The 27,976-nt window shown below is 36.2% G+C and overlaps 1 protein-coding gene across 2 annotated transcripts; it reads right to left on the reverse strand.

Annotated features, from left to right (window-relative positions):
• Positions 1-1,218: 1,218 nt before the first annotated feature.
• Positions 1,219-27,600, reverse strand: Nmdar1 (glutamate ionotropic receptor NMDA type subunit 1). 2 transcript variants are annotated; one of them, XM_017612167.1, is made up of 14 exons: positions 27,544-27,600; positions 13,659-13,885; positions 13,410-13,532; positions 7,478-7,702; positions 7,164-7,366; positions 6,854-7,019; positions 5,274-5,379; positions 4,900-5,060; positions 4,585-4,801; positions 3,216-3,633; positions 2,417-2,845; positions 2,181-2,353; positions 1,851-2,104; positions 1,445-1,777 (listed from the first exon to the last, which is right to left on the reverse strand). In XM_017612167.1, exons 2-14 carry the CDS (start codon positions 13,824-13,826, stop codon positions 1,445-1,447), a joined length of 2,976 nt encoding a protein of 991 aa, XP_017467656.1. In that variant the 5' UTR covers positions 13,827-13,885; positions 27,544-27,600. The 2 variants fall into 2 exon arrangements, with proteins under 2 accessions (XP_017467657.1, XP_017467656.1); XM_017612168.1 differs by lacking the exon at positions 27,544-27,600 and having other exon boundaries at positions 1,219-1,777; positions 13,659-13,826.
• Between the last annotated feature and the right edge of the window lie 376 nt (positions 27,601-27,976).

A 27,976-nucleotide genomic window follows, 5' to 3' on the forward strand; every position in this document is an offset into this window, starting at 1 on the left:
CCTGAAGAGAAACAAAGATTTTCGATCGAAAGATAAGGCGATATGAAAGAGCATCATTCTAAGTTGAATAAACATGTGTTGATATTAAAAAAAAAAAAATTGGGACGTGAATGAGTTTTTTTGCAAAGAATTGGTATAATTTTGATCCAGTTCTTCAAGTTTCTCATAAACCAATCCCTGAAGTAAGGTTAAAAACAATAATAAATAAATATTATTATGCTAATTTTTTCAAAAAGTTTTTTAATATTTTTATTCATAAAAAACTCTATTTTTGGAGTTATTTTCAAATCTGCCCAGCTCAGATAAATTTTAATATTTTTCCGAAATAATTTGGTGGAAGTCTTCAAACATAATAAATTTTGTAATTCCAGTGGGAAAAACCTTTTTTTGGTGATACAGTCTAATGTACATACCTGCATGTAAAATTTTTTTACTGTACTACATACTTACGGCCACATACTTTTCAATTAGGAGAAAATTTTTTAAACAACTGTTTGACACACAAAGCACATTTATTCAATTCTAACAATTTTTTTCTTTACATAATCTACAGCTAGCAGATAATACTTATTTAACTATGTCATGTCATTATCCAAAACTTGTTAACTTTAACATTTAGACCTCAAACGAAAATTTTTCGTTCGGTTTGGCGGTAGCCAACTGTAAAAAAATAATGACAATTAAATAGCTTAGGCGAGTACTAATGAAAAATATTATGCTGTCGGTACAAAATATAACTAGAATTGTAAACTCGCTCTCATTGAATTATAATTTAGCTTAGGTTTTTGTAAATTAAAAATCTCTTAGCTACTTTTACATAAATTCTGACATGCCTTACTTTGACCCTTGGAACAGAGAACCACTTATATTATCCGCTTATTAGTAAGCAAAATACAATTTTCCTACTCTCTAGGAGTGTTTCAGCTTATTTCAAGCATAACTACATTGCGTTCGACAACACAAAAATTTGTAATTTGTTATTTTTAATTTTTGCAAGTAGCCGTTCGATAACGCAAAAATTATGCATCACTAAAAAATTGTGAGAGCAAAGTGAAAAGAAATACGTTTATTTTGTGCTGTAAAATTTTAGCCAGAGAAAATGTATATAAACAAAGAAATTTACTTTGGTTTTTTATATACCACCAACAAATTTTTACTTTCAGAAATGTTTCTGGCGAGCATTGAACGCCCACTTTCCTTTTTTCTTCCATGGCGGCACCATGAATTTCTGTTTGTTTACAGACAAAATCTAATCAAAGTCGGCTGGTTTGTCTTCCTGCTCCAGTTTTTTTTATTTGCAAGTGATGGCTAATTTTCTGTTCTTAAACTTTTTTTTGTTTTCCTCTCACTTAAGAGAGGATCTTCGCTTCCGCTCTTGATTTGGATTGCCGGCTGGTGATGGCAAATTTTTGTTTATCTCAGCGTAATCGCTAAAAGCCCAAGCTTAAACTACCAAATGTGAAACGTTGCTAGTGTAGCCAGGTGAGTAGCGTGGTGGCAGCATATTTCGTGGCGGTAGCATGTTGCCGGGTGAGCGCACTTTACCCAACATTGGCACATGTATGGCAGGCGAATTAACGCCTTTGGTGGTTTCGTCCATGTAGCGGCGACTACGCAAAATATCCGCATCGCTCTTCCAAGCCTGTTCGGGCGCGCATGGACCTAAGCGCGGGTAGCGACGCTTGTCCACCGCAAAGCTAATCGTACCAGGATTGGCATTTAAACCGACGTTGTACTGTCGTTGCATGGCGAGCGAAGCGCGTAGGGTTTTGCGTTTCTGCAGATGGAAAGCAACGATTAAGAAGAGTATTTATTTACAGACTTTTCTAATTGTTTTTTTTCCCACTTACTTCTATGGTCCCGCGCCACTTGTCTGCCGCATGACGCGCTATGTCCAAACGTTTCTGCTTCTTCACTTGGTGCTTTTTATAGATCACCTCTACTATAATAAGTCCAACACCGCCTGCTACACCCGCAGCGACCAAAATGAAAACGCCAGCCATATTCTGCAGTCCCAATGTGTTTGGCGTCTTCTCGAAGAGTTCGCATTGTTGTGCGTTGCCGTGGAAGATCCAATGCTTATCGAGCGCTTCCATGAAGCCACCTGTCAATATTTAAACGTTTTTTTTTGTTTTCAGTAGTTTACTATTCACTTATCCTTAACATAAATTACAACTTACTTTCATGAAACTCCAAAATGGCGAGCGTAACCGCATCTGTCCATGGGGAACCTTTCTGCAAACCTATGCCATAACCGCTACGACCGAATAATTCACCAGCGGTTACTAATTCGCAATCTTTGGACGCTTCATATTCGAGTCGCGATGAGTCCCAAATGAAGGCCATAAGTTTTCTGTTAAAGAGATGAAAGTTTACATTTCTTTTCTTTACTCCAGCTTCTATTATTTATTCTCACCCTTTCTTCACATCTAGTATGGCCTGCTCTGCCGTATCGTAATTGTTTGCTTCCATTGTACGATACATGTTGGACAATTCGACTTGCCGACGGAAATACATGTCTACCGATGAACCCTTAACTGTAGCGCAAGTTAAATTCTCCATGGTGTTTCTCAGACGCGCATCATTGATGCCACTCAACTTGGTCTTCGGACGTTCCAACACGAGGAATGCAGCCAGATTGGCAGTGTATGATGCGACGATGATCATTGCGAAGCCGGCCCAGAACATGCCGAGCACCCGCGCCGAAAAACTGCGTGGCGTGCCTTCGCCAATACCGCTATTCAAAAGCACTCCCCAAGCGAACCAAATCGCGGAGCTCAAATTCAAAGCTTTCTCTTCGTTGCTATCCGTATGCGAGAGTTTGAAACGTCCAAATGGTGAGAATCTGCAGTGAAAGAGGAGAGAAAAAATCGCCAAAGAGAGAGAGCGGTTGGAGTACTGGTATTTACCTGTTTACATTTAGAGGGGCAGGGTTGCATTTGCAAGCTTAATGAAATTTACGAAAGTGGGAATTAGGGAGATGAAATGCAAAGTGTGCTTCGGCATTCGATCGATGGGCGGCGATCGGTTTTTGCTTTTAGTGTTTCTAAGCGTTTTTCTCTTTTTAAATAGTTTAACTGTTGTTTGGGGAAAGGGTGCAATGGTCGTACGATCAATTCTCAGTGAGCTTTATGTGTTTCTTTATATTTCGGTAAATGATTTTCTAATTTGAGAACTGATCTTGGATAGGGGTGGGGTTGTACGGCCCTACTTACCTATCAAGCAGATATAAGACCAGCGCGACTACATGTACAGATACCATTACCAATATCCATAGCGTGTTGCTGAATGGCTGCAGAAATGACACCAAAGTACTTGAACGGGATGGCTTCTTTTCGAGTATTGTGATGCCTTGGTATTTGAACGGTTTCGAGAACTCAATAAATTCGGCACGCTCTGGATTAATGGTGAGTGGCATCGCCATGTCGGCACGTTCATTCACCAATTCCCCAATCAGACCGCTCCATTCTTTACGTGACGTTATCGCACCCGAAGTGGACGAACTCACATTTTTTAAGGTGTAATGACCGAACAGACCATCGGGTGAGAGTGCCAAATCGAAGGTGAAATTAATGCGATGCGAAAGAGCGTTGAGTAGATCGATGCAGTAGCCGCGACAGCAGTTCTCGTTTTCTGAAAGAGGGAACATAAAACGTGTGTTAAATGCTGGTAAAATGGAGAAATTGTTTTATTGTAATAAGGAAAAGGAAAAAGTAAGCTAAGAAAATGGTCTTGCATCAACCTCCACTTAATCTAACTGCTCGAAATATGGCCGTTGTTGCAACAGCAAGGCTCAAAGAAGCCGGATCATGGATCGACGACCTTAGCCACGCCGGCTACTATCTCAAAACCCATCAGTATCGTATATTGCATAAGAGATACAAAACTGTGATACTAACACGACAGAATTGGTACAACAGACCCCTTCATGTGCCTAATGTCATACATTTTTATACAAATGGCTCCAAACTTTAAGAGAGAATCGGAGAAGGAGTTTTCTCAGCCGAGAAGGTTTCAACTCTTCTATTATCTAAGTTGATTTTATGGAAAAAATACTTTATAAAACAAATTTTATTTATATAAAACACGATTTTTGGAGACCTTTTGAATGCGGTCCAGCTCACGTAAATCTAAATATTTTTCCGGAATATTTTGATATAACAAATTTTATAATTCCGCTGGAAGCTCACGACCTTTTTGGTGAGGCACCCTAATGTACATAGTAATTGCGGCTAACGGAGCTTCATGTCAGACCTACCAAGGGTCCTGAGCCAATGGATCTCTGTGTAGCTGCTATACTGGCGAGAACATCGGTCAATTCATTGCCCATGAGTCCACTATTTCCCGCTACCCAAATTAGGTAAACCTCGTTTCTGGACGCGATGCGTGTTAAGAGCTGAAGGCAATCCCACATCAGCTTCTTGTAAGTGATATTGTGTGATTTTAAGGCGAGGAGCACCGCCTTGTAGCATACTGTCTCAGCTCGGCGCTCTCTACCTATACATCGATAATCGATTAACTGCCTCTTCAAAAAGTTCTTTTGTGTAAAAATCAAATAAAAAGTAAATATTTATGTATACAAACCACTGCCGTCGGTTGCATTGAAAAGTGGACATGGTATCTCATCTTCATCGCAATTCACTTCATCCTCCGTCAAACGGCGCGTATAGACAAACGGTTTCTCTTCGATGGTTAAAATTTTCAGATGTGTGGGTATCATTATACCCTCGGGTTTCTTTTTCTGCTTGCCAGGCCACAAAATTTCACTATCATTGATGCGTAAACGCATTTTAGCTTTCTCCTAAAAAATAAACAAAAGTTTATAAACAGAGTATTAAAAACAGTTAAATTGAGTATCTCAGAAATAAAATTTTTCATTCGAAATAAGTAAGTACTTACAGTATCATAATAAAATTTGCCCACAACATGCTTCTTCTGCTTTTCGCGTATATTAATTACATCATAGCCGGCATAAATGCGATCGCCATTGTCATCAAAGGCCACTTGTCCCGTTTCGCCAGTTATATTCCGCGTTTTCAGATACTGAAATAAGCGCTTGCCTTTATGCATGCGCCCGTTTGGGGATAAGAAGCGAGAAAATTGCAAAATTAATTAATACTCTCAATGCTCAGTGTGTCCATGTGTGATTGTGTGTGTGTGTTTGTGTGTGTGTGTGTGTGTGTGTGTGTGTGTGTGTGTGTGTGTGTGTGTGTGTTCCTTAGACCCACTTTGTGAGTTAATAATTCATTTCAAGTAAACATAGTCTTTCTCACCGGACTCCCAATTAACGCCCGAATCACCGCAATCCTTTGGCGCCTCTGTAATCGTTTCATTGGACATCATCTCCTTAATTGCCGACGCGAGTACATAAACGCTGTCCTAAAAGAGACGCAAAGTGGCAAACGAGACACAGTAAACTGTTTATAAAAGTGCACATACAAGCTGGTTATGGAATGTTTAGTGTAAACATGTAAGTAAGTATATACGAAATTCGTTCATGTAGCCAGTATATTGAACTCCCTGCGGGAAATTGTGAACTATAGTAGAAAATAGTGAGTTCGGTGCTAGTAATGTTACTTAAAATAGGAAATAGAAAGATAAGGCCACAGATCCTTCGAAATCGATATGATGCTCTATCAAAAGTTGTAAAAGAGCAGAAAAAAAACTACTCAGTAGGCTATGGGATGCCGTGCCGAAGTGAGAGAAGCTATTCTGAACAAGGGATCAACAGATGTTTTCAGAGATTAAATTAAATTTAATTAAATGAAACTACTTTTAGATTCAATGAAACTTTATTTAAATTAAATGAAACTTCCTTTTAAGAATGTTTCATTTATTTAAAAAAAAAAAAAGGTTTCATTTATTTCGAATAAAGTTTCATTGAATCTGAAAACGGTCCAATTTAATTTGAAAAAAGTTTCGCTTTATCTGAAAAAAGTTTAATTTAATTTGAAAAAGGTTCCACTTAATTTGAAAATGGTTTCATTTAAACTGATAATGCAATATAATGCGCCCCGTGGCTATCGACAAAAGCCCAAAAAGTGTAGTATTACTCACCAAAGAGCTAGCAATATTCTTTAATATTGCCCCCGTCCCGATTCGAGAGATTGACATTGAAAAGGTTTGCGGTTAATTGAACCTAGATGTTGAGGTTTCTACTTTTCGAAAAACTTTTCTTCATCGAATTACAATTACTTTTTTTTTTTAATAAGTAGTTCTAGGCTAGGTGAGGTTAGAGTGGCTGCCCCCGCGCAGAGTATGGAAAAACCCGTTGTGATACGACTAACACTATCAGCTGATTGTCAAAAAATTTCTCTTATTTATTTTATCTATTTCAAGTTCTTCCATTTATATTATAATTTCTTCCAAATAGAACAATACACTAACCAAAAACACACCCTGCAATGAAAACTCTTACTACTCTACTCTTATACATAAAATACATGTCATAAAACAGTGCGTCTCCGATACCAACTGTAGCCTTCCAGCATTTCAATTTCCTGCAGGGTCGTAATTTTTTGTAGTCTAAAAGCAACNGGTCTCCGATACCAACTGTAGCATTTCAATTTCCTGCAGGGTCGTAATTTTTTGTAGTCTAAAAGCAACACGTGTATCGTGCAATTTTAATAATGTAATGAGAACCCCTTGCAAGAGGCACCCCTTTCACTTGCATACATACATATGTGCATATGAAACTGCGTATGAATGTAGTCGTACCACGTGTTGGTAAATGTATCCTTTTAGTGTACTTGTCAACAAGATGAAAGGAGCCTTGTATTATCCTTTCAAAAATTGTGCCTGTTTTCCAAAGCGTAAAAGCGGCAACTTTTAATTATGTTTATTTTATGCTCACCCTTATGTGTCCTTTATCACTCTTTGCATGCTCCAATACAAGACCCAAGACACCCACTGGCGTGTTATTGGCATGCAACGCCTGTTCGGTCACAATCCAAGCATGACCGGCCTCGGTCATATTGTAGAGTGCAGCGTCACGGAAAATAACCTGTGCATCCTCGGTGCTGAACGTAAGAAATTGAATGGGTAAATAATGGCATTAAAAAGAAGAAAGGAAGTGGAGAAAAATTCACTGTCAGCACTTTTTTTATATATCATTTTTTCGCATTTTCCAACTCCGTCCTTTCCATGCACTCTAACATACATACCTCGCATACAGCAGATAGACACGCGATTGTGCAGTCTTCATGTCAATCAAATGCTCTGTGAAGCTGTCCAGTTTCGGCTCGAATTCCACAATCATTTCAACGGTGGCGCGCACATCGATATCATCGTAATTTGTCTGCGAGGTGGTCTGGAAGCGACCTAATATGGCACGCCCATCCGTATCGGAACTGTGTATTATAATCACCTGACACCCGAATGAAAACAAAAACAAAAGCAATAACGCATATGCCAAGCGATAAAGAGAAAAAAAGTTTCTAGTTCAATATTGAGTTGTGAGTTGTCCATTTTCGTTCACCTTGGTGTAACCGAAGTGAAACATAATTTCCAGCCAGACGTCCGCTTGATGGTAATATGGCGGCACGGTGCGCAAAAAGGAAACATGTATATTCTTGTCGGAAAAGGCAGCATCGCGTGAGGATATACCAATAACTGGTATCTGGTAGAAGCCACTTGTATAGCTGACAGCGGCCGGCGACAAATCACCAGAGGTTTGTTCGTGCGATACAACAACAGCATAGACCTGTAAAGCAAAAAAAGGTGGAAACGGTATTAACGGTATATACTATTTGTCCAGCCAGTCGATGAATTGTACAATACAATTTTTTTTTTAATATTCCTTAATTAAAGTGAAACATTTTAGGGTACTAAAATAAACATATATATATGAGCGTCCTTGGACCATGATTCAATAATAAAAGGTTTGCTCAAAAAACAGTTTTCTCGTGCCCTCTTGACAAAATCGACTTCCTTAGCAAGCCGCTGTGTGTGGGTTCGTGTGTGTGTGTGTGCAAAGCGTTTGTAAGCGAGCTAAGGGAGTGTCAAAACTCGAATGTCACTAATGAGCAAAGCTTTAATTATTGAATCATGTCCTTGGACCACTCTGTATAAGTATTTATAGAAGAAAAAAGAAAAACGAAATACATGATTTTGTTTTGTACATTTGTCTCGCAAATACATATTTGTCAGAAGTTGTGTTAAACTTTTTAATAAAAATCAAAACAAATACGAGTTCCCCGACACCTTTCAGGTAAGACACGTAGTGCTATACCTCTGCAATGATGAGCTTCAATGCGAGTAATCAAACATCGCCCCGATTCAAGCGCCACGAACATTTTGCCATGGATGTCGCTAAAGTATGTAAAATTTTCTTTTTTTTTTTTTAATAAAATGTACACATATGTATGTATGTATGTATGTACGTATGTATATATGTTTCTTTGTTTGCAGCGAGTTTGCACCACCCTTATTACATTGCCGCAGGATCAACGTTGTTCCTATATTGAAACGTCTGCCTCCTGTCAATCGAATGTTTACTTCATTAACTACGCGCATATCATTTTTTGTGTGCTGGAAGTATCCACAACAATCGGAACCGTATTTGCATCACTCGCACTGCTCATGGTTGTTGCGCTTGGCTTCACTATATTAGGTGTCACAGCAGATATATTGTAAGTTTATAATGAAAGACTTGTTTTTTTGCGATATACTGAAGGTGTATGTACTATTAAGAGCTCGCTGTATATACCACTAAGCGTTGAGTATACGCAGTGGTGTCCGCAAATATGTGAAAGATATTGGCCGTCATGCAAAAAAAGTGAGCTTGAGCTCAGACTCAATTTTGCACTGGCTGGTAAAGTGAGCCAAGCTCTAGAATTTGTACTGAAAATCGTGTCGTAGCTTAAGCTCACTTTTTATGCATGAGGTCCATGTACCTATGTATTTACATACATATGTATATCCATTGGCTCGCTTGTATACAAAACTGTGTTCCATGGACTTTCAGTACTACATCGTTTGGTTCTGCATAGTTTACGCACAAAATATGTTTTTTTTTTTTTTATTAGTAATAACAATCCTCTAGCTTTTGTCCCGCTTTAGCTATGCTGGCTCGCATGATGCGCATGAGCGAGAACGTTGCTGGTGTGACATTGGTCGCCTTTGGCAATGGCGCACCGGACATATTCAGTAGCTTGTCTTATCTGAATAGCGATACTCGCCGCTTGTATGCGGATATTTTTGCTTCGGGCCTTTTCGTTGTGCTCCTGGTAGCTGGCGCTGTCTTCTGCACCTTCCCCTTTGCCGCTCAGCCGTACTTGCTGCTGCGTGACGCACTGTTTCTCCTACTGGACGTATGCGTCATTGACTATTTGATTAAGAAGGACGATGCTATATCGGTGATTGACAGTGCAAGTGAGTGAGTGAGTCAAATGCTTAAGACATAATTAAATATCGTCGGTTGAGTGTAAGATCGCCCACCATAGGGCAATCTTCCAATCAGCCGTCGGTATGTGTATCTTTTGTTGGGTTTGTGTTATCGAACATAATTTTTCATTTCCCCATTTAAGTCACACTATGCCTTTACTTTTGTTACTTGTTTGTGGTGCTATTTGATCAGTATTTGGTGAGGCGCGCTACCCGAAGTAAGCTAAACTAAATTTCAAATAATTTTGTATACAAATGTCTATATTTATTTACACAGTGTTGCAGGTTAGGCATACCACTCAGAGGCAAACAATGCTGGGAGGTAAGTTTTGAAATTTATTATGGTGGGTCGTTTTTGAAGTGAAACTTACTTCTTTAGCGTAGGTAGTGAATTAAAAATTGCTACGCAAGTTGTGTGACATTTAATAGATTTACTATAACAGGAGTTTTAAAAATATGCAAAATCTCATCACGTATGCATATATTTACAATAGTGTGATTCATAAAACGTCGCAAAGTGGGATTTTTTTTTGGGTGTTAAACTACGTGTCAGTCAGTGGCGGACGCACGGGGTGTGTTTTAATATGGCGCATATGTATGTATAATATGGCGTCTATGTATTAAAACACCCCCCGTGGGTCCGCCACTGACTGACACGTAGTTTAATCCCCAAAACCCCCCCGCTCGATCCGCCCCTAACGCACATACATAGTTCTTTGTATAAAGTGATATACATATGTATATATTTTTTTCACTCACAGATCTAATTCGACTTAATGATCTACGAAATCAGGGTGCGCTAAGACGGGAACACAATCTATCGTTTCTTGACAATGAAAGACACAGCGAAGTTGTACCTTCATCACAGTCATTAAAAAAGTTACTCTTCCGACAATTCATTCGAAGCCTTAACCCATTTAATCAAGCCGAATGGGAAGATGCCAATTGTCTGATGAAAGGATTCATCACATTACGTATGCCGATCGTACTAATTCTTACGATCCTTATTCCAATTACCGACCATGGAGAGGAATATCATGGTTGGTCGCGCCTTCTGAATTGTGTGCAGTGTTTACTTTTGCCAATATTTATTTGTTATGCTACATGTAAGTGAATTATGTATATATGGATGCATATATTTATGTATGTATGTATGTATCCGTAAATTTCATTGGATTTAAATTTATTTAATATACTAATCCCATATATCCGCTGGGCATATAGAAATGTGAAAAATTTGAATGACAACAAAGGTGGTCATTAAATAATACCCATGTCATTGTTTCCACATAATATTTTTTAAATTTGTAAATACTTTTTGTCAACTCTGTCGTTGAAGTGCCCAGTGGAAATTTGACATAGCATACTATACTTAAGCAATTACAAGGTGCATTCCAAAGGAACTTCTATTAAAAACTTTTTATTCATTTAAGTTTCATTTAAGGCTGTTAATAGTTTTTATTATAATTTCTTTTTTGAAAACGTCAAATCCAATTTGAGGTCATCTTTAGACGTGGCGCGCTCGCGTGGATGCTCTAAAGTAAAAAAGTTATAACAAAAAGTATTTCATATTGGTAGTGAATGACAGAGGATTGCCACCTATTTTAAATATTAAATCCTGTAATTTAAATTGGTATCAGTAAATGTGAGGGCATTTTAAGTAAGACGTGTTTTTAAATAGGGTTGACATTTCTAAGAAAAGTATATATTTTATATTGAGTCGCCTCTTAACTAAAAAGCTAATCGACTTGAAGCTGAAGTTTTGGTAAAGTAGTTGCCCAGAGATCACTAAAGAGTGAATATCTGATTCTTACTTGGTACATTTGCTTCGTCTTCACCACACTTCTATTGCCTCGAGCTTCACTACTAAGAATTGGCTAAATCGTATATTCTATCGATCGTTGTTAAGTTTAGTTAACGTTAGGCACAGCAAACGTGGTAGAGAAGCGTCAGTTTAAGTGGGCATGTGAAGAGGTGGTTCGTGTCGTGCAGGTAGGCTTCACAAGCCGTGCTTGTCTTTGATATGTCCGAGTCGAGTCTGGACAAGTTCAGACGACTGCAGTATCCAGACCTTATTTGAGGCCCGATATCGCGGCAGTTGAAGCTCTTCTGATGCTATGGGTGGTGATTGAGCTCCTGTAGATCCTGTTGGAAGCTTTTTGTTAAGTATGTTGAGGTTGAAGTTTTGCGCTAAGTATCCACAAGTGGATCTATCTGTACTCACGGTAAACAACTGACTAAACTTTGCAAGGGAGACAAAGACATGTGGCGCCAAAGAATCGGTCCAAACCGATAGAAGGTTGTAGTGCCCAAACAAGAAGAATACGTTTTTCTCCATAAGTTTTTGTCCACTCAGATAGAGATTCGCCAGTAGTCACAGTACAACCAAAAGTTCAATTTCAAGTCGTCCGATTTGTTGTCATCCCACAGCAATAAAATTTTATCACCATTTTACAATGAAATTCGAACTTAAACTCGCATGCATTTATTCTTTAGTGAACATGTACTCTCTGTTTGGAATGCCTCTCTTCGTATGGGTCGGCCTAGCTGCGTGCCCGATCGCCGTATGCATGTTCGTTGGATCTACTACAAATCGAATACCTTTCTTTCATCAGGTAAATGATGTATAGTTCTCCAGATATATCTACATATTCGTATGCATATATTTATGTGGTCAGTTGAGCATATTTTACAAAATTGAAATTTTAAAATTTTTCAGTATCTTTCAATTTTGAGCGTCGCCGGTTCGATATTCGTTGTACGCGTTTGTTGCGCTGAGGCCTTCAATGCGCTCGTAGTGCTCAGCATCTTTACTGGCTTGAGTAGTTCTTTCATTGGCGTCACGCTTCTGACATGGGCTAATAGCATTGGCGATTTAATTGCCAATCAATACTTGGCTCGTCAAGGCTATCAAAATATGGCGCTAGCTGCATGCTTCGGTGGACCTATATTTAGTGAGTTACATGGAATCGGGAGCTGGAGTGATACGAGCAGATTTGGAATTTAAGTATACATTTTCCAGATTCACTGCTTGCGGTTGGTTCTACTCTACTATACAAAACATTGACAGAGGATAACTTCCTACTAAAGGTAAAGTAATATTTACATAAATATGTTAAGAGTTTGCATAAATATTTTCTTCTAATTAATTGGACATTCATCTTTTTGCTCTAATTTTATGTTTGCGCATAGTTTAATTTTTTATAAATTTATGGCCTTATTCATAAAAAATAAAGTAAAGTCCCTGCAAACCATTTTATCAGAGTATTCTGAATCGTAAAGAAATTTTAAAGAATTCGGAAAGCTCCCATTCGATTTTTTGCCGAATTTTCTAAAATGAAATAAATTACGCACACTTCCATTCTTTTCCGAAATTTCGGAAGAAAATCGGTAAAGAAATGAAAATAATGCTGCTATGTGAAGAATTTCTTGCAGACTTTTTTCAGAATTTTCTTTATTTTTCGTACAGAAATTTCTTTACGAGTTCGTGTCAACCACTTCATATAGTTTTCTTTGAAGATTCGGAAAAAAATCGTTACAGAAATCAGATACTCCTAAAGATTTCGTTAAGATTTCGGGAACTTTGGTTTGCAGGGGTTATGAAAATGTCATTTTATAAAGCTCTTTAAACCTACTTTATTTTTTATGAATAAGGCCATTAAAATATTAGAAATTAAGTCAGCACCTTGTAAAAAAAAAAAAATCATTTTGTTTTTATTTACCCTACTCTTTTTAGGAATTCGGTTCCGGTATAATGGGCGAGAATGCTACTATCTTTCTCATTATCAGCATTTTTATCATATTGTTGGGCGCTTTAACTACAGATTTCTTTTTTCGTCCCAGTTTTGGGATATATACTATTATAATGTATTTTTTATTTTTCTTTTACAATATTCTAGGCGAATTCGATATTATACATCCATATGGCACTGATCATAGAATGGATCAACGTATTGAATCAGAACTGTGATCGAAGTAAGAATGTATGTACTTATAAAATAAAATAAAATGTCAGATATACTTACACGCTTTTCAATTAGCTTATCGCAAACGTTAAAGACTGTCTTTATTGGATTCTTATCCATGCGTATAGTCTTGTCATAGTAGGTAACTTTACGTGGCACATATTGTTGGTCAAAATTGAGGTGCTGTAAAGATTGTGAAATTTGTAAAATTTAAATAAAAATAATCGCAAGTTAAATACGCACACATATTTTAGTTTAATGTTAGTTTATGTGTGTATATTCATGTACATACATAGCGTCATATCTTACCGCTATTGTTGTTCGGAAGTGTGCCTCGCTATCCGGATCCGTGAGTACTCCCCCAATATTATAAGTTGACGGATTATCGGAATGTTGTATGTGTTTTTGTGCTATAGCACCTAAATGTATGCTACAAATAAGCAAACATGCCGTGCTGACGTCGATCAACGCCTTCATATTTGATTCAGGCTGTAGACGTGGTACAAGATTTTACAAGTGAATCATGACAGTCAATTCTGTAAAAGAATAACGAATGAAATAATTTAAATACAAAATATTTTTTCTATAAAAATATTTTATTTTAATTATTGTTTGCTTTTTTCAATTTAGCTTATTTTATTAAATATTTATTTGGATATGCCTACATATATTTTTATAAATTTATTGTTTATTATTATAATTAAATTAAATTAAATTAAATTAATTTAATAATAATTTAATTTTACTTTATTTAATTTAATTTATTTTAATTTAATTTGATTCAATTTAATTTAGTTTACTTTAATTTAATTTAATTTAATTGTATTTTATTTTATTGTATTTTATTTTATTTTATTTTATTTTATATTATTATATTTTTATTATATTATATTATATTTATTATATATATATATATATATTATATTTATTATATTTTTTATTTTATTATTTTTTTTTATTTGATTTGATTAATTTAATTTAATTTAATTCAGTTTAATTAAATTTAACTTAATTTTATTAAATTGTAGTTTACTTTATTTTATTTTTATGTAATATATTTAAATATATTTGTTTACTTTGTTTTTGTTTGTATTTTGTGTTATAATATCAGTAAATCAAATATTATTTTTTATTTTATTTCACTTTATCAAGCTTAATTCTATTCCACTACTCTTTATTTTACTTTACTTCATTTTATATTCCCGTTCGTTTTATTTTATTTATATTTCATTTTACATTAATTAAGTATGTATTCGCCATTTATTTTTTCCATTCTCTTCTATTTTACTTTATTTAATTTAACTTTACTTTACCTTATATATTTTTTCCCCTTATTTTATTTGTTTCGTTAGACTTTACCTTATATTATTTTATTTTGCTTTATGCATTTTGTTTTAATTTTTTTATTTCTTCTTTATTTTGCCTCATTTTATTCTGTATTAAATAATTCTTCCTCTTTTCGCTTTTTAAGTCATATAATATTATTTTATTTTATTCTAATTTACATTATTTCATTTTATTCCGTTTTATTTTATTTATTTCATTAATTTTTTTAATTTTTTTTCCCATTGAATATTTATATTCTCCATTTTATGTCTCTCCATAAATCTGTTATTTATATTTAATATTTTAATTTATTTTGCTTTAAATTATATCAATTATCCGTTTTTAATAAACGCATCGCACAAAATATATTCCCTTTTCCAACACTTGCATTGTGTTGCAACGCCGTTCAATTTAGCGTCAAACAGCGCAATTATCTTTTTGATTGATCCGCTCTCAGTCACGCTCTTGCGATCATATGTTTTTGACATTTCCAATTCAGCTGACATTCTGATTAGACAGCTCGCTTATTAAAACCACTTGTTGGATCTCGCAGTTCCGTCTCGATATAATTTTTAAACTATAATTTTCCTCTAAATTTTTCCGTTTCCGCGGTAAAAATATGCACATTCGTTGGACTATAGCACAGAGCAACTAGCTGAGTGAAAATCTACGGTGTTATTGGCTGCAAAATTATGAAATTGGCGTATATAAAATTGCTTTCATGTGGGTGTGTGTGCTAGTGGAAAAAAGAAGAGCTCGTTGCGCTAGAAAACACCATACGCAAGTAAATGCATTTGAGGCAACAACAAAGACAAAAGAAAAAGGGCGAACGGAGCCTCCATACGGGCACATAAGAAACGAAAATAGTACTTATAAATAAACCATCAAGTCACTTTTCCACTTGAGCGCGAGTGTTGTAGCTTAAGAAGCTAACATTTTCTTGATGCATGCAGTCGGGTGTGTTAGCAGAAAACCAACTGGTACATAACCGGGTCTTCTTCGTTCGTTCGGCAACCATAGGTGGTAAACGCAAGGCGCAAGACGCATATTCATTGGATTCTTTTTCTATAATTAGTTTCGTGTTTTTGTTTACATGCCACACATTCGTCAATTGCCGCATCCCTTTTGTTTATTATTTTATCTGTGAGCATTTGTTTCTGTATTCAACAGAAATCGTGATTTTTGTTAAACAATTGAATAGTGGCGATTGCTCTATTGACCGTTGCGCCAATGTATGAGCAGCCGTCCGCGAAATTGTGCACAATATTTTTAAAAAGTTGACAACTAGTGGTCTACCTAGTGTATATATCAAAGTTTTAACAAATGACTGGGATCTTCAACTAAGGTTGAAATGTAAATTTGTAAAACCAATGATATAAGCTTATAAATTAGTGTTTGACTTAAGCATTCCAATAACATTCCAATCAAACGTGTATGCGGAAATCGTTTTTTCACGCGAGAGCTTAACATTCATTCCCACACATCTTTACAGGTGAGTCCTTTTTAAATTTTTATACGCAAGTACATACATACATATATGCAGGATAGTGGTGGAAAACTATCGATATTACTATTGATGGTTTTCTTTTTACTATCGATAGTTTTGCAAAACTATGAGTATTTTCACTATCGAAAATTTTCCAAATTTTAAGGCACCATAATGGCTGAATGGGCATTTTATAAAGCGGCAATACTCTTAAATAAAAGAATTATAAGCCCGGGTAGACGTTGTCCTGCTACACCACGATACATAGGCAGGTTACATGCATCGTAGACATTATGGGTCTTCACACCGAAGCTTGGTACTCGGTAACATGGGGTTCGGTAATTTTTTCCCAGGCATTTTGTTTGTGTAACCTTATTTTACACAAACAAATTACATTAGAAAAAACTACCGGATACTGAGTTACCGAATACCGAGCTCGGAGTGAAGAGCCATATTGTTTCTTACGTTTCATTTGATATCGAAATTCACAAAATATTCTTATTGTTCACTACGTTTGAAAAAAAACGATCTCTGGTTACGGTTCAAACATCAGCCAGGGGAATGGATAACATTGGATGGTGTGCAAACGGTAAATTTTTTGTTGCTGTTGATATGCGCTTGCTTATATGTAAAAATTCATACTACATTATTTTGTTGCTATCCTACCTATTTCTCCCCAACATAAACATACTTATGAAGCGTAGCCGCCAATAACATTGGTAAACTCTCGCTTCGGATATGGGCAGATTGTAGTTAGCGTAAACGAACATAGCGACACGGGATTTTTAAGAACGTTGCGAGAAGCATAGAAAAAATTTCGATGAAAAAATAAATTTTTATCGGGTTCAAAACTATCCTATATTTTAAGTTGGAACCAACAGTACACACCCACAAAATTTCATTGAAATCAGTTAAGCGGACAATGAAATACGACATTCCATATCCAGAGAAAGCAAAGTTGTTGCAGGCATTACTACATTGAGAAACAAGAAAATAAAGCAATGCAGCACGTTATCCCATTAATGATAAAAAAAAACAAATAACTAAGGTAGACACCAACAATTGTTTTTTTTATGTACAAGTAACTCGGATCCCAATCAGGTTATATTGGTTCTTACACAATACTCACAGAATTTAATATTGCACCTAATAGAAAACCGTGTTGGGAATATAATTTCGACGTCGGAGATGTGCTCATTTGAGACAATGTGTATTTTCTATTATAGGATCTCGGTGGGTAAGCCGCTCTACGATGACTATTATATATCATCGATCACTAAGCAAAGTCAGAAAAGTATCCGAAAATATTGTCTTTCATCTTTTCAGATGGCACTAAACAAAGCCATCATGTACCTAATTAAAAAACAGAGCTTATTAGAATACGTCTAAAGTATGTATGTACATTACGGTGGTCCAAAAATGTATGAGGAAAAAGTGAAGTCGGAATTTTTACGCTCGCACCTCCTAGGGTTGTTCTATACGGAAAAATATAACCTTATTTTTTACTTTGAAATTTCATATGGGAAAAACAACTTTTCGTAGAAATAGTATAGAATTCTTGACAATTAATATTTTTCGATCGGAAAACACTGCTTCTTTGCAGGAGATTCGCTACAATAATACCGATTGTTTATTTAACCTTTTTTTCATAATAACTATAATTTATAGCTCCGCCAAATACCCCAAAAATGCAATGGGGCAACAATAAAAAAATCATTAGTATTAAAAAATAGTTAAATAAACAATTAGGTATTATTATTGAAAGTCTCCCGAAGAGAACCAGAGTTTCCCGATCGAAAAATATTCATTTTCAAGAACTCCATACCATTTCTACAAAAAGTTTTTTTTCCCCATATATAAAACATGGAAAACTTTGAGCGTGAGCAACAATGGCGTGAAACTAAACGCTTTTGTCATGTGCTTGACAAAAGGCGAATAATATCAAAATATGTAGATATGTACATACATACATAGCAAAAAAAACATTATATCTTGTTCATACAATGCACCTGAATATATACAAACATAGTAGACATATGTTTGTATGTGCGTACATACCTATGTAAATGTATACGCATGCACATACATACTAATAACTATTTATTTGAAAATATTCATACATATTAACCTAAGGGAAAACGCTTATGAAAACTTAACAAGCCACGGACATTTGCATTGAAAGCAGCAGGTTATGAGTATGCACTTTTGTATGATTACAAACACATAAGTATGTACATAAACTGACGTTCGCCATCAAAATATGCACTTTTAAACTTTTGTTATATTTAAAAACTATGTACATTTCTTATAACAAATCTTATCCAAATTCAGGATAAGCTAAGAGGTACAAGCTGGCGAGTCTATACATATAAATTGCTTCGGATAGGCTCATATTTTCAGAAGCACCGCAAAATAAAAACTTTCGACCTTCCGCTTCTCTGGCAGCGAAGAAGGATGCGGAGCAATCCGTGTGATCGGAGCCCAATCACAGCCCATAGCAGTCACGGAGCTTCAACTGCCAAGAGGGACCCGCGTTACTCTGGCCCAGTTACGGTGTGGATATCGCTACCTGCTACCTTCTGAACAGATACCTATCCAGACTCGACCCCAATATCCCCAATGAGTGCCCGGCATGCCGAGACTCCCCGCAAGACACAACCACCTCTTCACATGCCAGAAATCTTCTAGCAAAAATTTGAAAGCATGATTTTTTTTTTGATTTCCCACATTTGTGAAAAAAAATATTCGCCCTTGACGACCGAGCGGTAATTTTTTAATTTGTAGGCTTATTAAAAAATTACATTGCAGAATTTTTTTAATTTTGATATTAGTGAAGTGAACGCCTAAATTTCGCTATTTACTTATATGAAAAAAAAAACTGTAAAAGCCGTCAGCAAAAAGATTTTATTAAAAATGAATGCGCTTTTGTAGCCGCTCAAAACTTGCACTGGAATTTTATAAGCTTGTTAACTGCATACCCAAAGAATTTCTAGAAACTCTGGTTAAAATGCTCGAAAATTAGATCAAATTTTTTGGAATTTTTCGAAGTTCTGTATCAAGTTTGGAAGTTGTTAAAGCATGAACCAAACGGAATTTTAGCTTGAAAAATATTGTAAATATTAAAAACGAAATACCATTGATTCAATTTTTGACCGCCACTGTATGTATTTTCTCAACTTTGCATTAAATGTCTTTGCATGTCTTGCGTGCTTGCAACGTGCATCTGATAGCGGGCGAGTACAGGCAATTACAATTAACTCAGTTACATCGAAAGTATAATCTTCAGAAACTTGAAAGCATCCAACACAAGTGCATCTGTCTTTAAAAAATTTGCAGCAGCAGTATCGCATTGCAAGTCAAGCAGCACGGCTGGTTGCCATTGTTAGGCAATAAATTAAAATATCGGCGGCAAGTCGTTACCACGTCTATATATACGCATTTACATACATATGTATGCATGTATGTACAGTACTGGACATATCTATAGCACCCCCATTTCAAAGTGATATTGTCGGCCACTTATGTTTAATTATTTATTTTTCAGAGCTTTCAAGTAAAATACAGTTTATTCTCTAAAAAAAACTCATATAAACCCAAGATTAAAGCTTTTTAAAAGACTACGAAAAAATTCAACAAATTTTCATCCAAATTTGGCTACTTGAAACTTGCATATTTATCAGACTAAAATTGAATGTGCTGAATACAGTTTTATTTAGGTGAAAATTTGTTGAATTTTTTGTAATTTTTTACAAAATTTTAAACTTGGGTTAATATGGGTTTTGTTAGAGAATGGACTGTATTTTAATTTAAAATTTCTAAAAATAAATAAATAAACATGAGTGGCAAACAATATCACTTTGAAAGGGGGAGTGCTATTGTATTGGCCAATACTGTACTATCTATGTATGTGTAAGTGCATACATATCACACTATAGTGGGAGACGCAATCCTCTTCGGCTGCTTTGCTGGCGCTGGCGCTAAAATCGTTTCGCGGGCAGCTTTCTAATCGGTGCTCACGAAATTTCACATCATTGTTGTTGCTTGCAGCGCACATCATGGCGTATGAGTACTCTCAGCTTCAGTGCACACTGGCTGCAATTGATTCTAATTAAAGCAAATATTCATGTCAGCAGCGGAGCGCATACGGCGTGCACATGCACACACATGCGAATTTCCATGAATTATTTAATTGTCATGCTGCTGTTTTTGTTGTTGGTGTCGTGTTGGCGCATAACTTTGTGTAATTTGTATGAATCAATTTGTTTTGTTAATGATCGGCGAGATTCTGTGCCTATATTTAGTTTTAAATAAGTTTCCAATTAAAACCGAGAACCGCACTGGATATTGCTTAATTTCTATGGTTTTAATTCAATAGCAATTTTCCTCGTGTAAATCCGCAAATCCGAAGAAATGGGAAAATTAAGTTTTTAATACTGGGATTCGTTTGAGGTTATTCAAATATTATTAGTTGCGGGATTGCGGTGTTTTAAATATGGACCTTTATGGTTCTTAGAAAAGTAAACTTCGTGAAAGCAAAATTTAAGAAATTTCTTATGGAATAAAATGCGCAAGACCGTTCGCAAACGTAATTCAAAAAATAAACGCCACCTTTCATAAATTTGTTACATAAAAAAAACGAAAAAGACCGGTAGTAAAAAATAAAATATAAATCGAGTTCATTTTCTAGCTGCGTTAAACTTGCATTTCGAGCTAATAAAATTTAATGGGCTACACGACTGCCAAATTTTGAAATTTTCGTAAAATTTTGTTTAATTTTTATACTTAGTTTGGAATGCCCATTTATATGCAGTTGATTAAACAATGAGTTTAATTAAAAAAAAACTATAATGTTTTAAACTATAAAAACAAAAGAAATGCACCCAAAACTGTACTATATGTAAGTAATCATATTTCCAATGTTTCGATGTATTCATCACTATTCTGCTCCATAATTATTGGCGAGCGCTGTGGTATAGTGGTTTGCAGTGCGCATTACCATTCTGCGGGACCTGAGTTCGAGCCAGTTTTTGACAAAATCAAAAAAAAAAAAAAAAAATAGCGGTCGCACCTCAGCAGGCAATGCCAAACCTCTGAGGGTATTTCTGGCATCAAAAACAGTTTCTCATAAAAATACATTCGCATCAAGGCTAATGTGACCAACCGTACTTCTTTCGGAAGTACAGTACTTCTTTTTTCGCTATTGTACTTCGTACTTCGAAGTACAGTCAAATGTACTTCTTTACGATATTTTGTACTTCGGGAGGGAGATTCCGTAACCAGTTAGCGACAATTTTCGAATCGCTATCGCACTTTTTGACGCATGATATAAATGTTTTTGCATCAAAAAACGCAATAGCGATTCGAAAATTGTCGCTAACTGGTTACAGAATCTCCCCTCAGGTCTTGTTCTTCTCCGTTCTTCTGAACATTCGTCACAAGGCCTGGGCGATAAATTCGTTTAAACCATCAAAGTCGCCGGGGACCGATGGTTCATATCTGCGCAGCGGCAAAGGGCTCTGAACGTGTCGTGCAATTGGTTGGATTCATGCATGAGGACCGGGTACATCTGCAAGGCTTGGAGGGTGGTCAGTGTTGCATTCATCCCGAAGCCCGGGATTTTAGGCCTATCAGTCACTGTCTTTCAAGAGCTCAATATGCTTATTGCAAGAAAAGGTCGGTGAATACCGCCCTGCACACATTGCCTCTTCGATATCGAGGGGGCCTTCAACAAAGTCACTCCAGAGGCAATAGTCAAGTATATTCATAATCTGGGGTTGAAACCAAACTAATAAGCTTACTTCGTGACAGAACTGTAGCGACGGAGTGGGGGAGTCAATGGGTGCACTCCACAAGGTGGTGTTCTCTCTCCTCTGCCCTGGATTGCGGTTGTAAACGACCTTCTAGAGGAACTGGAAAAACGGGCTGTCGGGTGATCGCCTATGTAGATGATGTGGAACTCTTGGTTAACGGACGATTTCTATACACCCTTTTTGATCTAGCTCAAGGTTACCTGTACCAGGTAACTAGGTGGGCGATCAACGGCGGCGGAAGCCTAGTATTGAGGAAAGGGTACGAAAGGTGCGATAGGTATTCATGCGGTGAGACTAGAAATTTCGACTGATCCTTTTGTATCAGCTGCCAAGAGAAAGTTGAAGTGGAATCATCTCCACACTTTCTTTTAGACTGTCCAACCTTCGCGAGGCTTAGATGGAAACATTTTGGCTCGCACTTGTGAATAAATACTGAGCTCTCAGGGATCAAAATCAGCCGCATTTACGAAATTGCGTAATCGGCTCGCGGCGTTAACCCAACCTAACCTGTATTTCTTTGAGCTCTGAAATAGTTGGTCACGTTAGATATGCCTGCACTTAGTTGCTATAACCGAACGAAATTTGTATAGGAGGAACAAATCCTAAAAATTAAGTTGGAAAAGTTGTCAATATACTAGGGTATTCGATTATTCGCCTTTTCTCCAAAACATTTTTTCGAGTGATTGGAAAAATTGCAATTTAAAAAAACCAGTTCCCTATTTTGGAATTAAGAAAAAAATCGAGTAAACCGGTTCTATTTTACATAGTTCTCATATAGTGAAAATGCTTATTAGGGCGGGTCGAAAATTTAATTTTAATCAAATCCCTTGGTAATAGTGAAAATATATTGTATCATGAAGTCAACAACAAGCCTGCAAAATATTAGTGTTTTATTTTAGTTGTAAGAGCCCGCGCATCGACCGCCAAGTGACCCACAGCACCCTAGTCAAATAAGATCAATTCTTGTTAAAAATTCTGGGTTCAGCAAACAGTTTTGTTGCATGTTATTAGATAATGAATTCGGAAGCCTAGTATTGAGGAAAGGGTACGAAAGGTGCGATAGGTATTCATGCGGTGAGACTAGAAATTTCGACTGATCCTTTTGTATCAGCTGCCAAGAGGAAGTTGAAGTGGAATCATCTCCACACTTTCTTTTAGACTGTCCAACCTTCGCGAGGCTTAGATGGAAACATTTTGGCTCGCACTTGTGAATAAATACTGAGCTCTCAGGGATCAAAATCAGCCGCATTTACGAAATTGCGTAATCGGCTCGCAGCGTTAACCCAACCTAACCTGTACTTCTTTGAGCTATGAAATAGTTTGTCACATTAATCAAGGCGCACGCCACAATTCGGAGAAGAAGCTCTGCGAAACACTAACATAGTCTGTAAGTGCCAATCTATTATTATTATTAATTATTGTTGTAAATTACACCATCTGCTTAGAAAGTAGCCCGTAAGTAATTAAAAAAAAATTAAATATTTAAAGACAAGCTTTTATTAGTAGTTAATGAAAAAAAAACTCCCCTAAGGAGTTATTCCTTTTCATGTAAATAACATACATTCCGCATATGAACCATATCTGACCAGAAACACGTTTTTTTTTTTAATATCTGGACGCCTGCGCCACCTAGTGGATTAATTCGTCTATCATATTGTTTTGTCATAGGTTTCTGAGCTAAAGCAGGGATCACACTATTTGTATAGTTATACAGATTTGTACATTTTCACGTTTGCAGAGTGGTGTTGTTTGGAAAGCTTTTATTCAGCTGCACTCATTCTAGCTAAACATTTCTAGACAACACCACTCTGTGACTGCCAAAATTTAAAAATCTGTACAGATCTACAAATTGTTTGATCGCTACTTTAGTTTGAAATTTCAAGTCTCTAGCTCATCGGGAAGTTGGTTAAAAATTTAGTGTAAAAATTAAATCTAATAAAAGCTTATAAATCAAAGCCCCTTTTCTAAAACTTTTGCATCAATTGTTTCCAAATCAACGAAGCGAAACTTCGCGAATATCATCAATAGTTTATAAATGTAGCCATTGCTTAACAAAACCGCTTATTTTATACAATACTTATGTTTCCTGTAGCTCCATGTAACCCACATCAAATGCCAACTAAAAAATTAACTGGCTCGAAAACCATCGCCACACAAATAAGTTATTACGCCTTTTTATATTTCAGCTCAGCTACGCCCTTTCTATACTTTACTAACGATATACATACATACATATAACCTAACTATTTATTGGATAAAATTCTATCACAATAATACACTGGCGGCATCAAGTATTCGCAAAGAAAACCCCCACTTGTCATTTATATATTCAATTATGCAAATAAAACCCCTTTTCATTCAACACTACGTGCCTCGCCATTCCCCACCGCCAATATCTATCCCTTCAAAGCCTTCAACACTTCTCCGCAATCGTCGTTGGCTTGGGCCAACCTTTGAACATTTTCCCAGCACTGGCCTGTAAGCATTCACATTTTTGCTTTGTTTCTGTTACATATACCGTTCATCTCATATTCCTACGCCACCTTTCTATTCTTCAGCATAGCTATGCTGATTGTTTTCTTTCGTCTGCAGTTATTTTAGAGGACTACACTCTCGCCGATTGGGCGGAGACATAAAACATTTAAGCATCGAATATACTATAATTTTGTTCGTTTCCTTTGTTGTGCGCTGCGGTGATTCTGAGTAGTATTTACACTGACTGCCGTTGATTCTAAGCTAAATATTTGATTTATAAAGTTGTTGAATACTTTTTGTTTTGATACTTAATGCGCCTCTTACTCAAAGAATAATCGATTTTTAATTAGTTTTGGAAGAATATTTAAGACATTAGCTGGTTAAAAAGAAATTGTGCATTTTAGCAGCTAAGTATTTTAGTTATGAGTATTTAGTTAGAGCGCAAATAAATACAAAAATGCGATTTTTGAACAATTCGTTTTAAAAACAAGAATGATGCATAAAAAATCAACTGAATAGAAATGCATCGCTTAACAAAGAAAAAGTTCGGCTGTGTCATTACGATAAGTCCCTGGTTCTTCAAGCTCAGCATACTAGCAGCTTTCCTATCATAAGTACCTTGGTAGATAAATTCCTATTATTATAAGAGGTTAGACTTTCAATTCTTCTTCTTATTTGGCCCTACAACGGTTTGTCGGTTTCGGCCGAGAACAAAAAGCTTTTCCAATTGCCTCTCTCCTTTGCGGATTTGCGCAAGTTTTTCATCCCAAGTGCGGATAGATCCTTCTGCACTACGGAATTCAATTGCAATAGAAAGCCTAGTCCGTCGTCCAGATGCAACCGCACTTTTTTGTCCTCCATCCTGTAACCGTCTGTGTACTAATGTATATAGCTGTGAATAAAATGAAGGGTCCATGTGCCTCACGGTGTGATCTGAAATTCACCCATCACCAAGTTGTCATTGATTTTGTTACCGCGAGTAAAGCCAACTTTTCAAGTTTATTAAAGCTTAATATGCCAGTTTTTTTTTGTAATGTTTTTGGCCACCACACTACGGAGGTATGTATGTATAACCGGCAATTCTATGAAATTCCATATGGTATAGCCATTCTATTCAGGCCACATGCCTGACAAAAAAAAACTCCCATATGCGCACATATGTAGCTCGGCTTTTTTCAAGTGAATGCAAATTCCAACTTGGTCTCTAATCTAGGGTAATTCCAAGAAATTTTACTCCACCAGAGTATTCAAACATTGCCGATCCAAGGTTGCCCTTATACTTACTTTATTGTGGACCCTAGGCATACTTATTAGGTTAGAAGATGAAAAGGGTTGCTACCTCTTAAAAAATCTATTTAAGTACTTTAATCAATTATTGCAATACGGGTATCAATCGAAACACTTTGTATTTAAAAGGTTTTATTTCTGAAGTAAATGTAGGAGAGTTGCTACCTGTTTAAAAAGTCAATTTTAACTTGATTTTGGGAAATTAGGAAGGTTGTAGGATGCTAATATTTTGAAGAGGGTTGCCACATGTTTGAAATATCGAATTCAATTTAATTATATGTATACAAATTAAAGTCTCACACGAAGGAGTGTTAAGAAATCTTTAGTTTATCCATTTAGAATTTCGTTGAGGTGTTAGAAGAGGGTTGCCACCTATTTAAAAATTTAATTCAATCCAAATTATTTAATGCATTATTACAATATAAATAGAGATGGTTTGAAAAAGGCTTTATTTCTCAACTGCATCCAGGAGGGTTGCCACCTGTTTGAAACATCAAATTCAATTTGCATTAACGGAATTAGGTTATCGTAGTTGTCAGACGAAAGAGCTTTGACGAGGGTTAAAAAAGAAAACTGAGTTTATGTAACTAAATTAAATCTAATGTAAGAAGCATAAATTTCATGCCATCAGCGAAGCGGTTGAACGCAATCTATTACCCTACAAGACATTGCTGAGCTCTTTAGGCAAAAATTCTAACACATTTACAATTTTGTTTTTGTAGTACGGCATAAATGAGTAGTTTGACTATTAGTACTGAGGACTTTCTGATGACAACATTGTGGGGAAAGTACTCAATTTTTTCCCATGGCCTGAACGAAAATGAGGACTTTGATAAGCACTTTTGTGATTAGGGATAATGATAATATGAGTACTCATATGATACTCAGCTGTCTTGTAGGGTATGTACATACATAAAATAGTTACTTCTAACAGCGGGGTCGCCCATCGGAAGCCACCGACAAACTATCAACCGTACTTACTACCTATATACGTATGTAGATGTGTGTGTATGTACAACATTTATAAGGAATTGTAAGTGGATTTGGGAGTGCCAGAACTTTTCCCAGCATCCCCCATTTTAAAACCAAAGAGTATGTGAGTATGTGTTTTCGTCTGTGTATGTGTGAGTATATGTGAGAAGCTGACAATTGAAAATCGCAGTTCCTCGTGGGTATAGAAAAAAGTTTTGGGTGTGTTTCACTGTTGGATAAAAACTTGACTTGATTAAACTATACATACATACATACATACATAAATACATATGAATGTAGTCTCAATGGTAAGGAATTCTCGCAAGATAATTGCGTTTTCTTGCATTATTTTGTTGGTAAACAGAAATTGTATATACGTGGTATTCTCGTTGCTCATATATGTACACACAAATGATATGTCATCATAATTAAAACAACACCACTAACATAGTTTCTATACAATTTTTTCGCGTAGCGTTGACATAATTTTTCTCTAGTACATAACTCATTGTCTGCATGTACATATGTGTGTACATATGTATCTATCTATGGTAGCAATAAGCATCCTGCGTGCCACTTTTTAATTTATTACATTTCAGCATATTTTACAACAAATAAAATACGAGTACGTTCACTTTTCGCTGGTATACACACTTCTCACTTGCATTTTATTAATATTTTCCTAAATTTTTTGTATTCAGCGCAACTTTTTTGTCGCCGTCACTTTTTCACTAAGTTTTTTTCTTTTTCAACATTTTTGTATATATACACGCCCACTAAGCACACCCACACCTAGCAACAACAACAACAATTGCAACATGAAAATTTTCAATCTCACCTCTCGCAGCTACTAAACAATCTTTCGTCCGTTCACGCGTATGCCACCAACTTCGCTATGCCACTGAAGTCAAATCCTGTATGCAAGCATGCATGAGGCGTCCTTAATCCTTAACTTCCTGAAAAAGCTTTAATAGCTTTTTTCTTAGGCAACTTACAAAGCTTGCCAAGCTTCTTAAGTGCTTTCTGCTAAGTACACATTTACATATGTATGTATCTATGTATTTAGATTCTCCATTTTGTCTCCTCTCTGCAATCATCAAATTTTTGTGTTTTAGTTTACTTTCGCTTTTATCGACAATGTTTGTTTTGTTTTGTCATCAGCTGTTCCTTGCCGCCTTATCGCTTATCAGTCGGCTCTTGATCAGCTGATTATTGTTCGTGTGCTAGTGGTCGGTTGACCGACATGTGCTCCACAGGCTGATAAGTGTTTG

Source organism: Rhagoletis zephyria, unplaced genomic scaffold, assembly GCF_001687245.7.
Source record: "Rhagoletis zephyria isolate East Lansing unplaced genomic scaffold, Rhagoletis_zephyria_1.1 Rzeph_scaffold_00504, whole genome shotgun sequence".
Taxonomy (NCBI): Eukaryota; Metazoa; Arthropoda; class Insecta; order Diptera; family Tephritidae; genus Rhagoletis; species Rhagoletis zephyria.